The following is a 12,795-nucleotide window of genomic DNA, read 5'->3' as shown; positions in this document are numbered from 1 at the left end:
AAAAAAACTACTCATAATATCACAATAGGATTACTTAGGCCTTCGATATGTCTACCCATCGAATATACTTAATTTTATAATTCAAATACCGGTAAATTAATTTTTTATAGTAGCTAATACATGCTTGAACAAAGAACTATACGCAAGTTTAGCTCAGTGGATATGTTGCCATATCTACCATGAAGAGAAAGGGAAGGTGGCAATTGAATATTTTTTTAAATAGTAAAACACGCCTTAATTCGTCCCAAAAGGCGATGATCACTGTACTAACTTACCTAGTTGAAAAAGTAACATGAAATCCGGAAAAAAATACCATGATCAGTAGTTAGAAATGATTTCCTGTTAAAAACTCAAGATCTACTCAGAGATCTTTATTTAGAAAATTAAATATTGAGCGTTCTTGCGCTATTTTGTATATATTAAAAAATAAATACAAGAAAATAATATTCTATAATAATTTTTCTGTGATAATTCCACAATGCGTATATTCAGTATAATAAAGCAATAAGATATAGACTACTATTTAAATTGAAAATATTTAACAGATTAAACAGCAGTTTAAGTTTTTACAAACTCGACCATCATCATAAAAGTGCTGTAAAGTAATTTTGTTATCTGAAAAATAATAATGTGAGTATTAGAATTTGGTGTAGTACTCATTTATAAAAAACAAAAACTAACTTGCAATGACGTAGCAACCGATAATGGCAAGACGCCGGCTAACATTATCTGATTTGGCTGCTGCGATTGCATCAACATGAGCCTCACAACTTTTTGTTGGGGCACTGACAAATTGTACCAGGATATGTTGTATATCTCGTAGTCCATCTCTTCATTCTTGAATATAAAAATATATAGTTCAATTGAATTGAAAGAGTATATAAATTGAAAAGATTTACACTTTTTTCCAATGTAGTACCTAATATACAACACATATTTAACTTAACAAATGATGAAATGAGAATTGGATAAATTCCTATCCATTCTGAGACTAGCATTAAATATAATCCCATGAGCAGTGAGAAGGCATAACAAAATACTTGGATAGAAATTTGAATATAAAAAATTTTGTTGCACATACTTAAATATCTGCAAAGAAAAATCGTTTAGATATAGTTATAAGCAATTATTTCAACAATTATTAATTACTTTAGATACAATTTGTGGCCCAGAACGATATCAATCAATGCTTCATCTATATTGCAATTTCTTTCATCTCGTTCGTTTTCGAAGAGATCATTGAAGTCCTTAACTTTTAAACGAAAAATCTCACAGAGACTATATATTTGAACAAAATAAAAGATTAAGTATAAATCACCGATAAAATATACAAAGGTGCCGACAATTGCGGAAAGTGATTGCAGAAAAAGTGTTATTAAGTAGCCCGATAAAATCTCTATGTTCAATCCAGGTACATAATAAGGCAATGCCAAATAATATCTTCCAGTTTTTGCCCATAAAGTAATTGGAAATGAAATTAAAATGCAAATCATCAAAGTATAAAGCAAGCCCGCCGCTTTTATAAGTATCTGGACTCGTGCACAGCACCCATTTAAAGCAGTAATATACCTTATGTCTCTTTTCTCATATTCCTTGTATAAGCTTATAAGGAGTGTCTGTAGACCATAAATATCACTGCCGTATACGATAATATTGGCCAGTATTGTGGTGACTAGTATAACAATTGCAACAGTTGAAAATATCTCTAACGTGTGCTTCCAGTCCACTTGTATAGTTTCGATAAGAAGCCAAGATGTGCAAACAACATATATTAAAATAATGATTAAAATTGCTTTTGTGATTACATTAAAACCATAATTTGGTTTCGTGCAATTCATCCCAACAGCCCCCGATAAAAAACCAACGCGTTGTATGATTTCGCTTAAGTTCTCGGAAGGAATAGACATGGTTTAAATCTCGCTATATGCACAAGTGAACTATCTCAAGCTTAAGACGCTTTTTTTAATATTACTTCATTCATATTCATTTTAGTTACTAAAAATACTGTAATACGAGTGGAGTGTGAACTATAACGTATTGTTTTGACACGTGTTTGAAAACCAATACAGTTTATAATTATATCTGATTGATAGGTTAAATTTATTTTGAATTAATTTGTATTTAAATTACGCAAATAACAAACATTAATTAAGGAACCAGTACTGCAGTAATTTTGTGGTATCACACACTCACTGTAAGCGATTCGATATTTTCATACTTGTGATAGCCGATATGTGTATAAAAATCTGTTGATTGTTGTTGCAATATCAACAGATTGAACGTGATATCATTCAAGAAGTGTTAGAAGCGATATAGTGATCTTTATGTATGTACTGTAGATACTCCTTACCAGAACGATGCGGCTTTCCAATCAAGAGATATCACAATCTGTTCATTTTTCTCAATAGGGACACGAGAATGTATACTTACATGTTTTCTTTTCTTTTCTTTTCTTTTTTTCTTTTCTTTTTTTTCTTTTCTTTATCCCTTTACACAACATAACGAATTTATGTTAACCTTAACCAATTATTGTTAAAGTGGTCCTTTACCCGTAACCTAACCATAGAATCCTTAAACCATAGAATGGAAAACAAGTTCATTTTGGATACAAATTTTACATTATGCAGGGCAGCTGCAAAGAAGATACTCAATCGTCCCCTCCTACTTCTCCTACTGGAAAGATGTTATCATGTTCGAAAAATAATGCACCTAAGTTGAACTTGCGCATACCAGCTGGTTTAAGTACATTAAGCTTTTCGGTCATATGCGGGCATATCATTTCGGGCATATGCATTAAATTGATTGCTTGCGATTATAAGCATATCAGTTTTACTAAAGAATGGATCTTTACAAATGCAGAACAAATATGCACCCGGAGAGATTAAAGTATGTTAGAATTCGTTAAATTGAAGCCTTTGAAATAACTGATTAATGACTGAATGTATAAGAAATGCAGCAGATCAAAAAATCTGCTGGCAGATTCAAAAATAAATTGATGATGTGTCCGATAATGTTGTAGGTGTCTGAGGACACTAGAAAACAACAAGCATGAAGTAACTATTGAGAATGGATCCAATCCGCTCTCTCACATGTTTATGATATCTAATCCAGGACTAAGGAATCAGCTTGAAACATAACCACAAAAATAACAAAAAAGTATAACTTCTATGGGATTGTGTGAACTACTGCAAAAAAACTACTGAACATTATATTTCTTTTTTCACCTGACTTATTTCAAATTCCCTTCGTGATTTTAAAGTAATTAAAAAATGTATTTAACCCATCAATCAATAACAAAGACACTGGAATTGTCAATAAACATGAGTCATAACAATGCGTTATATTTCACACTTATTAGCTATTATATAGTAATTATCGCTTATTGTTAAAGAAAACTAAATTATCGTTATTTTGTTTAGTAACTCACAGTACTTCTTTAAACGCTAGGAAGTGTAGTGCATACCGGAAAATAATATGACTACTAACCCGATATCTCCTATCGAGAATTTGAAGGAACTTATAAAATTTTTTGGTTTATTAACTGGTGCCGTCGGAATAAATTGCACAGAACCAAATTACCGTTTAAATGCAAAGGCGATTGTAATCTTATTCTTTCTTTTAGTATATTGTGTTTCTACGTCGTGGATAATTATCGAAACCATACAGAGAGACTGGAAGAGCACTTTGGAGATCCTTTCAACTGTTGGAAGTGCTGTGCTAATATCTACAATACTGATGAATGCAAAAATGTATAGTAATGAACTGTATTATCTGCAAACGCTACTCGTCCGTTTATACAAGGAATATGAGAAAAGAGACAGAAGCTATGTCACTGCATTGAATGGGTGCTGTGTGCAAGTCAAAGTATTTATGAAATGGACAGCTTTACTCTATATATTTCTGTCTTTTATACTGACATCACCACCATTCATGTTATGGATATTTAAAGGACGACATGAGTTGATATTACCTTATTATATCCCTGGTTTAAACCTTGAGACGTTGACAGGTTATTTAATAACACTTGTTGTGCAAGTGATCTCGGCAATTTTATCAACTTTTGTTTTTTATGTCGGTGATTTATTTTTAATCTTTTATTTCGTTCAAATTAAAAGTCTTTGTGAAATATTTCGTTTAAAGGTAAAAGACTTTAATAACCTCATTGATAGTGCACAGCATAGAGAAACACCTGACATCGATGAAGGTTTAATTGATATTGTGCTGTGGCACAAATTATATCTGAAGTATTCCTCTCCACTCTTTAGATAATCAGTGCATATATTACTTTCTTTTATATTTTTTCAGATATTTAAGTATATGCAATAGAATGTTCTATAAACAAATTTCTATACAAATATTTTGTTGCGTATTTTCAATATTAACTGCCTTGTATTTGATATTAACTTCTGACTGGACGGGAGCTTATCCACTTGCAACATTTGCATATGTAAAACTAAATATGTGTTTTATATTGGGTACTACATTGGAAAGATGCGTAAGCCAATTGCAACAACTTAGTCAACTTTTTTATCTATTAATATATACATCAAATATTTAAGAGTGAAGAGATAGAATATGAGATATACAACATATCCTGGTACAATTTGTCGGTGTCCCAACAAAAAGTTGTGAGGCTCATATTGATGCAGTCGCAGCAGCCAAATCAAATGATGCTAGCCGGAGTCATGCCACTATCAGTTGCTACGGCTTTGCAAGTTAGTTTGGGAATTTTCGTATTTAAGAAGAATTAAGATAAATAATTTTACTCTTTTTCAGATAACAAAAACATTATATAGCACTTTTATGATGATGGTTGAGTTTATAAAAAATTAACTTAATATAAAAAGTATGGAAATTATTGATAAATGTGTTAAACAACATTAGTTGATTTTAATTAAAATTAATATTTGTCTCACAGCAACTAAAGTTCGATAAATCAAAGAGAGTACTTTATATATCAGGAAAATTTTAAGAATTAATAGGTATTATTCAAGAATGAAAATTCTATTTATATTTTAGTTATTTAATATTTTTTGAATTTTCAGATATACATCTTTAGTATTCACAAAAAACGTTTGTCTTTCTTTACATAATTTTTCTCTATTAAAAGAATATGCAAACTTCGCACAGCTTTAATGGCTTTAAATGTTAAATTTCCTATTATAAATCTCGCTTGTATTAAATTAGAATTCTAAGAACTGCTCATAAATAAATAAATAAATAAATAAATAGTACAATGAACAAACCTTCAAAGTTTTCTTACAGGAATTAAAAGGGAAATTATAACCAATCTGGAAGCTCTGGAAAAGTTAGCAAAAATCTCATTTATATAACTGTAATAAAATTCTTTGTACAATTCATAAACCAAATTTCTAAACTAGTTCCACATTCCCAGTTAAAATAAGGATAATATATATAACCCATTTCGTGAAACTCCGTGTCCATCCTCTTTTTTAACGATACATTCAGACGAGGTCAGTCATGCACCTGAATGGGAAACTGGTATTAGATATCATCAAACCTGGTTTATCAGAAACTCCTATATAATGATGACTTCATCAGTATGTAATCGATTATGCAAATACTCAATCACTTGATGATATATTCCGAACATAAACCATGTTTCAATTTATTCATTTAAAGATTAGTGATAAAAGCTCATACATCAAATACGTGTATAAGCTCGATTAACTATTTAATAATCAATTATTTATCAATAATTTTTATCAATTATTTACAGAACCCTAAGCGAACAAAGAGTGTATATCTGATTTCAAAAAAAAAAATTCATCACAAAACAAATACAATAGCTTTTGTGCTAGGCTATAAGGATTTTTATATTTAAGAATTGAGTTAGAACCATCATAGCTACCGCATATTAAATAAAATCCGTAGATGAAGCTGTCCATATTTGACGACTGAAGTGCTTACACATCTCAAATCTTTCATATAGGCAATAATTGATTAAATTATTATAAATTCTAATGTTTAATAGACATAATCATTTCATCATAGTTGACTGTTATAACATCATCTTTGCAAAAGTTATGTTACATTTATTAGTAAAAATATTTGAAATAGTGCAGTAACAAATCACCAAAAACAGTGAATAGAGTTCAGAAAATACAAATTCCAATCAATCAAAATTGCATTCCCATCACTCCAAAATGTGAGTAATTTTATAATAACTTAATATTATTATTGTAACTATAAGTATTTCAATAACATTCCTAATAAGTCCAGTTTTATTATAGACAACTATTCTACCAAAAGCTGCACCATCATCATAAAGATGCTATAAATTCCTTTAGTAATCTGAAAACAATAAAAATGATTAAGAAAAATATTTTAATATACATTCACTATTAATCACCTTCATTGCTGAAGAGACAGACAATGGCATAACACTTGCTATAGTGATAACGTTTGGTGATTGCGACTGTAATAACATAAGTTTTACAGTTTTCTGTTGAGCTACTGTTAAGTTGTACCAGGATATGTTATAAATCTCAAAGCAAAATTCGTCATTCTGAAATAGTTAAATTGAATAGTTTCAATATCAATAATATAAAAGTACGTTTGAAAAATAGTATTTACTATACATACACAATTCTCAACCTTAGTTCCCATTATGCACAAAATATATAAATTAACAGCCATTAAACCGAGAAAGGAATAGGCGCCAAGCCAGTAACTGGTTAATATGACATACAGTGTTAACGTTATTGAAAACGTTGTTAAAACTACCTGTACCGTGACTGGTATGAAAAAAATATTGTTGCAAGTTCTAGTGTAACTAAGGGAAATTGTAACGATTAATCATATTTGATTTATTTTTAAAAATTTGAATAGCAATTTCTGTTACCTTAGATAAAGTGTATGCCATTTGAGCAGATCTTCTAGCGCTTTCTCAGTAGCTGGAATAAAACGATTTTTTGCAAATGTCACTGACTCATTGAATTCCTTAACTTTCACTTTAAACACATTCACAAATAAATACGATTGAGATAAAAATAATAGCACAAATATATCGGTTGTTAAGAATCCAATAGCACAAGTAATAACGTTAATTGTATGTATAGTCGTTATTGTAATATAACCGAAATTAGTTGTAATATTCAAACCAGGAACATCATACAGCAAAATAACCTGGCGCTGCCCGTTAATTGCCATTATTGAAAATGGTGGCACCAAAATTGTGAAGATTAAAAAAACGTAACTGAAGCTCACCGCTTTTATAATTTTTTTACTGCTGTTGCAACTATTATAGAGTGCTCTCCGAAAATCAGTACCTTGCATTTCATACTCAGTATACAAGTGTTCAATAAGTGTCCGCATAGCTCCCAAAATTTTGCTATACTTCAAGACTGTTCCTAGTTTAACAACTCCCAGCATGCCAGCACCTATAGTGCAGAGTACCTGCAACATAAATCCGAAGTCATCTCTATGCTGAAATGCAGTATACAGCGTGCAAACATGATATGCAGTAAGATACAATATAGATAAAGCTGTAAAAAAATTAAAGTGATATTTTGGGTCTATTGCGTCAACGCCCATAACTTTGCACAAAAGGCTAAAAGCTTTTAACACGGCTCTAAGCGATTCAGAAGGCTTCCTTACAGCTATCATAGTTTTATAATACTTTGTATTACACCACCTTCTTGATAACTGAATAAAATTGAGCCCATAAACATTATTTCAAGGTGTGAAATTAAACTCGATTTAATTTACATACCATATAAGGTTTTTCAATTTGTTTTGACTTTGATTGACGCCAAGTACTTTCGTCTAATTATCATTAATTATTTTCAAATTATAATATAAATAAGAAATAGAAATGGAATGAAAGTAGATAGAAAGCATGGTACAGTTTCATCACAACTCTTTCTAGACAGGATAATATTTTCCTTAATTTCCTGCAATTAATGTTAGAATTCTGATAGGTGTAACAAAGATTTATTAAAAGCTATTAAATACCATGAATTATATATATAATACATCACTTCAGTACTACATTTCTTACATTGACTCTAGTAGTACACCTTGACATCAGTTGTGTGTTGAAATATAATCAGTTATGAAAAAGTTAGACTTGGATTAAAGACAAGTGTAAGTAATTGAGAATTAATTAAAAACTTTGAAAAAATATTTAGTTTTTTGCATTGTCTAGTTGTTAAGTGATCTGCTTTTTTTGAGTACATTCTTATATTGCTATTTATGACCTTAAGTAAATTATCAGATGACTTCTCCTTAACTTCATCAGTGTAATTTATTATTCGTAAATAATATTTTGAGACTATAAGTAAGAAGGATTAAAGTCATGCCCTGCCAAATTTGAAGCTCAGAGTCAGTGTTCATTAGCCAACTGACCCAAAGCTGTACTTAACTTGTGTATTTCAAGTTGGAGTTTTATTAATTTACTGTGAAAGTTCATTAAAAAACCAATTTGCTGTGTTATATTAAAACGAAATCATGAACCAGCTATAGAAAAATTTAATTAATTATTTTTGTTATCATTTTAAACATATTCTTTAGTTTAAAGCTTAAAACTAAACCTTTTTTTGAGACATTACGAACATTTTAGTGGTACTTAATGCATATGTCCTGCTTCAGTAGTCTCTTAGTAATTGCCATATATTATAACTTTTATATTTGCGCCTTTTTCAATATCAGAGTACTTTTCATTACTTAGTTTTCTCAAATATAATGAAACTTTTTACAAAGCATAAAATTTGCTTGAAAACTTTTTCCACAGCAACGACAAAAATAATTTAAAAAATTGGTTTTTTTTCATACTACACTAATTAATTACATAAAAAGAGAAATTTATATGTTGTGTAATGTAAAATGTTAACTAAGACCAACAAAGAAAAAAAAAGTAAGTCCATAATATAAAGTAACTATTATATGTAAAATACATACGGAAGGATATGGAGAAGGACTCGCGTATTCGGTTGTGTGTGTGTAGCTCATTCGGTCCGTGTTTATGTTGTGAGCGTGAAAGTAAGCACATATAAAAATTTATTAATGGAGTCTTGACCATTATTCCAGTGATTTATTAATAAGTCACTGACTGTGGGACTGTGTGAAAAATAGCTACCATGATATTGTATATATTTAATATGCTTCCATTCGTAAAGTGTGCAGGCAATTAGTGTTTTCCGCACTGATTTAAATACTAAAATATGCATGAGATTTTTTTTAAACTTAACATTCAACGACAATTAAATATATATATATTATTTTTTTACATATTTGAAATATTTTTACCATTGAAAAAGTTTTGATGTTGTGGACAACCTAAACGGTAAATGGATTGATTCTCTTTTATCCAAATCAAATCTAAATAGAAAATGTCAATGCTATTGATCGTTAAAGGTAAATAGAATACTGTAGGTATAATACAGTATTCTATTTTTATGATGTTTATATTCCAGTAACAGTTTCAGAGAGCACATATTGGTATATGTTGCTCACGCACATATATGGTCAGGTTTACAGTTTGGAACCACTCATCGCGTTTGGCGACCAAGTGCCGTTTACCACACACAAAAGTGCTTAAGTACTTTTCACAACAAAATGAACAAAATTATCATGTTAAAGACAGGGTTGGTTTTAGAGGACTGAAAGGCTTTCAGTATCAGCTAAAATTAAATCATGTAAGACTCTATACAAAAAGAAGTACTATCGCTATGACATAAATATATATCACTCTGAATCAATCTAATAGTTATTTCACAAAAAAGCACTCAAAGGAATACGCTTTTCAACAAGAGAGATGAACTATACCCATAGACCGTACCCTAAAGTTGTTCCAACAATGTTTTTCAAACTAGGATAGTATAAGTGCATAATTTTATTGAAGAATAAATAAATACTTTGTGAGAAATGTATTAGTATTTTAGTATATATTAGTATATTAGTATTTAATATGTGACATTAACAATTTTTATCAGTATTTATTCCCGTCCCTCACTTAGCTGAAATGTTTTTTTGATTACATTTTTTATCAGTACTGCTTTTTACACCTAAAAATATTTTATTTTATTATTTCAAACAAATTTGATATATCAGACATTATTTTTAATAAACAAATAAAAGTACGTATTGAAATTCTTGCCTGTCAAGTGAGCAGCTGCAGCAACTCTTTGCTGCCTGTCAAAGTGTCCATTTACTCCATTCAATCGATTTCAATTTGAGTTCCTTTCATTTTATTTACATTTTGATTTGATTATGCAGCAGCACATGTTATCGCAGCATCGGGATTGGCAACAACAACGACATTAGAGTTCCATGGAGGACGACCAGCAACGGTAAATAGACACTTTTCACACTGGCACAACAAAGTCGGAAATAAGTGATTTTTATACACCAATTTGGAACATATTACTCGGCTACATTTGGTCTCCGTGAACGCTTTGCTGTCAATTGAGCTGTAAGTAAATGTCAAGTAAACGGAAATTGTTGACAAATTACGACTAAACTGACGATACGATTTTCCAGCTGATCAACGTCAGTATTGAATTAAATTTTCGCTTCAAAGTGCAGCAATTTCAAATCAATTGCACTGGAGACTCACTTCAATGGTTCGTGTACGCTTTTGTATTGTTAGAAAATATGTATTAAATTTTTTTTATTTTTTGAGATATGTCACTGTAATACTTCAACTGAAACTACTAATACTTCAACCAAGATGCAAAGTCAATTGGGAAATAATTTTCAAATAACTTCAGTATTACTAGCAACAGCATTTTAAAAATTCGAAAATGATACGAATATATTTAATCAATAAAAAATATTAAAATTTTATTATATCACAAATCCTAAAAATTTACTTTACATTTTAAGGCTTCATATTTTCCACAAATTATCATTGCTTTAATGATAATGAAGAGAAGTTTTCATACAATCACTTGCATGCGATAGACGCTTGTCCTTTGCGATTTACTTAAGGAAATATATTTTGACTTTTAGCCTTGCACTTACCTTAAGTTTCAACTTGAGATAATTTTTTATAGAGATAAGACACGTCTTAAGCGTTTCCATCAACCTCAAGTAAAATAAATTAGTAATCACCATGAAAGGTGTCACAGGTAAGAGCACAACACCAGCTGGTGGCAACAGATAAAATTGCAGCAGGCAAACAGCCAAGATGCATCATCGCAAGCATAACGCAGCAATGAGCTTAGAATGCGAAGACATCACGGAGTCGGGGACCAGCCATGTTTCCGGTTGCAAATGTGTATTGTTAATATTTGAAAATTTTTATTTTTATTATTTCCGGCTGTGCTGTAAAAGATTGTTTTTATACAGCACGATAGTGTTTTCCAAATGTCGTACATTTTAGAGCGGCAATTTTTATTTATGAGATAATAAAGAAGAGTGCTGTATAAAATCAGATAATAATTCAAAAAATGATTATATGGTTTTGCAAGCTTAAAAATTAAACCCTAAAACAGAATACCCATTATATATACTAAAAACGGAGGTAACATATATCGCACATAAAAGTCAATCCTCTATATGGCATCCGCACTTTTAAATAAAGACAAACTTAATCCTTTGAAAGTTTGTGCACCGTAAAAGAAATCATCATCTCTTAGATATATCCTCGTATTACTGTAATAATACCAAAAAAGTCATTATGAATTTATGACGAAAATAATTTTTTTCAAACTGTCCGATATTGAGATTTAAAAAGAATCAGAGCCAAAAAAATATGTTTGGAAGCGAGGATAATGAAAATCTATGCATATATCAGAATTTAGACTGAAGGTAATTGTCATGGCTGTTTGTAATGGCAGGTCAGCAGACATTCATTCGCTGCGCTTCATCTTCGGCTGTCTACTCACTTTGAGTGTCAATGATCGCATTTATTACAATAATTTTATTTCCATGTAGTTTTCAAATTAAATCTTCAATACTACAAATTTTTCTTTTATAATACTTATAACTAACATAATAATAAAAGGTTGCATTTAACTTATAACATTCAACTTCATCATTTTACTTTAAACTATAATCTATACAGCATTTCAAAAAACGTTCCACGATATGTTGTTTACTATCACTGTGTAAAGCTCTCTCGATCGCGCAGAGTATATCAATTCGCCAACAGTTCGAAATTTGTCCAGGTGCGGATATTGCTTAACCATGAGAGTTGTTTGCTGCCCACGAATATTGTAATAATTTTTCTTCGAATAAACCTAAGGAGATTAAAAAAACCAAAGTCATGCAATTGAATATAAATAAATCAATATTCTAACCGATGAAGATCTGACAAATTGTCAAAAAAGTTTCCCCTAGCACCTTAGGCTAGATAGTCACAGAAAAGTTATAGTTGGATGTCAGAACAGTAAATAATCTACCGTTGTCTTTCATTTGTAAAGTTCCTCCTATTTACTATTATAGTCTTCATAAGAAACCTGAAGAGCTATATACAAAGCAAAAAACGATATCAATCATTTAGTCCAATTTAAATAATGTTATAATACTTTCATCCTTACCTGTCAAACTGTCATAACAGTACTTTTCTAAAAACTGCCGATTTCTGGAAGCCAAATAGCAGAAGAAATGTTTAGTTGTTACTTTTTTCTTTAATTTTTTACAAGTTTCACAATGAATATTAAGAGGAACGTAAAGTTTCTCTATTTCGATTCCTATACACCAATGAACATAGAGAACTGCAGTTAGCTGGTCTTGTTATGTGGCGAGACAGGTTAACTAAGAAGTTACACATGACCTAAGTGCAATCCATTTATTTTTTAATGAATACCCAATATCAAGCCTTGTTAC

The 12,795-nt window shown here is 30.4% G+C and overlaps 3 protein-coding genes across 3 annotated transcripts in view; 1 reads left to right on the top strand and 2 right to left on the bottom strand.

Annotated features, from left to right (window-relative positions):
* The window catches only part of LOC119676641 (odorant receptor 67d-like), a 6,927-nt gene extending 5,992 nt beyond the window's left edge, over positions 1 to 935 (bottom strand). The window contains exons 1-2 of the mRNA XM_038087892.1: positions 900 to 935; positions 682 to 837 (exon numbers count right to left, since the gene is read on the bottom strand). Coding sequence (XP_037943820.1) covers positions 682 to 837; positions 900 to 935 — 192 coding nt within the window. The remainder of the gene's footprint in view (positions 1 to 681; positions 838 to 899) is intronic.
* A 2,539-nt stretch (positions 936 to 3,474) lies between these two features.
* Positions 3,475 to 4,833, top strand: LOC119676640 (odorant receptor 67d-like). Its single transcript, XM_038087890.1, has 3 exons — positions 3,475 to 4,218; positions 4,560 to 4,715; positions 4,777 to 4,833. The coding sequence occupies exons 1-3, from the start codon at positions 3,475 to 3,477 to the stop codon at positions 4,831 to 4,833; spliced, it is 957 nt and encodes a 318-aa protein (XP_037943818.1).
* Positions 4,834 to 6,258: 1,425 nt separating this feature from the next.
* Positions 6,259 to 7,629, bottom strand: LOC119676639 (putative odorant receptor 83c). The gene is made up of 4 exons (XM_038087889.1): positions 6,866 to 7,629; positions 6,607 to 6,796; positions 6,374 to 6,529; positions 6,259 to 6,315 (listed from the first exon to the last, which is right to left on the bottom strand). The coding sequence occupies exons 1-4, from the start codon at positions 7,627 to 7,629 to the stop codon at positions 6,259 to 6,261; spliced, it is 1,167 nt and encodes a 388-aa protein (XP_037943817.1).
* Between the last annotated feature and the right edge of the window lie 5,166 nt (positions 7,630 to 12,795).

This window comes from Teleopsis dalmanni, chromosome 2 (genome assembly GCF_002237135.1).
Source record: "Teleopsis dalmanni isolate 2A chromosome 2, ASM223713v2, whole genome shotgun sequence".
In the NCBI taxonomy this organism is placed as follows: domain Eukaryota; kingdom Metazoa; phylum Arthropoda; class Insecta; order Diptera; family Diopsidae; genus Teleopsis; species Teleopsis dalmanni.
This window is presented reverse-complemented; position numbering and strand designations above follow the sequence as displayed.

Coding starts and splice junctions, on each gene's coding strand:
- LOC119676640 (XM_038087890.1), top strand. CDS start 3,475: ATGACTACTAACCCGATATCTCCTATCGAGAATTTGAAGGAACTTATA. Junction 4,219..4,559: donor ATGAAGGTTTAATTGATATT/GTGCTGTGGCAC, acceptor CAAATATTTAAG/AGTGAAGAGATAGAATATGA. Junction 4,716..4,776: donor CAGTTGCTACGGCTTTGCAA/GTTAGTTTGGGA, acceptor ACTCTTTTTCAG/ATAACAAAAACATTATATAG.
- LOC119676639 (XM_038087889.1), bottom strand. CDS start 7,629: ATGATAGCTGTAAGGAAGCCTTCTGAATCGCTTAGAGCCGTGTTAAAA. Junction 6,797..6,865: donor TGGCATACACTTTATCTAAG/GTAACAGAAATT, acceptor AATTTCCCTTAG/TTACACTAGAACTTGCAACA. Junction 6,316..6,373: donor CTGTCTCTTCAGCAATGAAG/GTGATTAATAGT, acceptor TATTGTTTTCAG/ATTACTAAAGGAATTTATAG.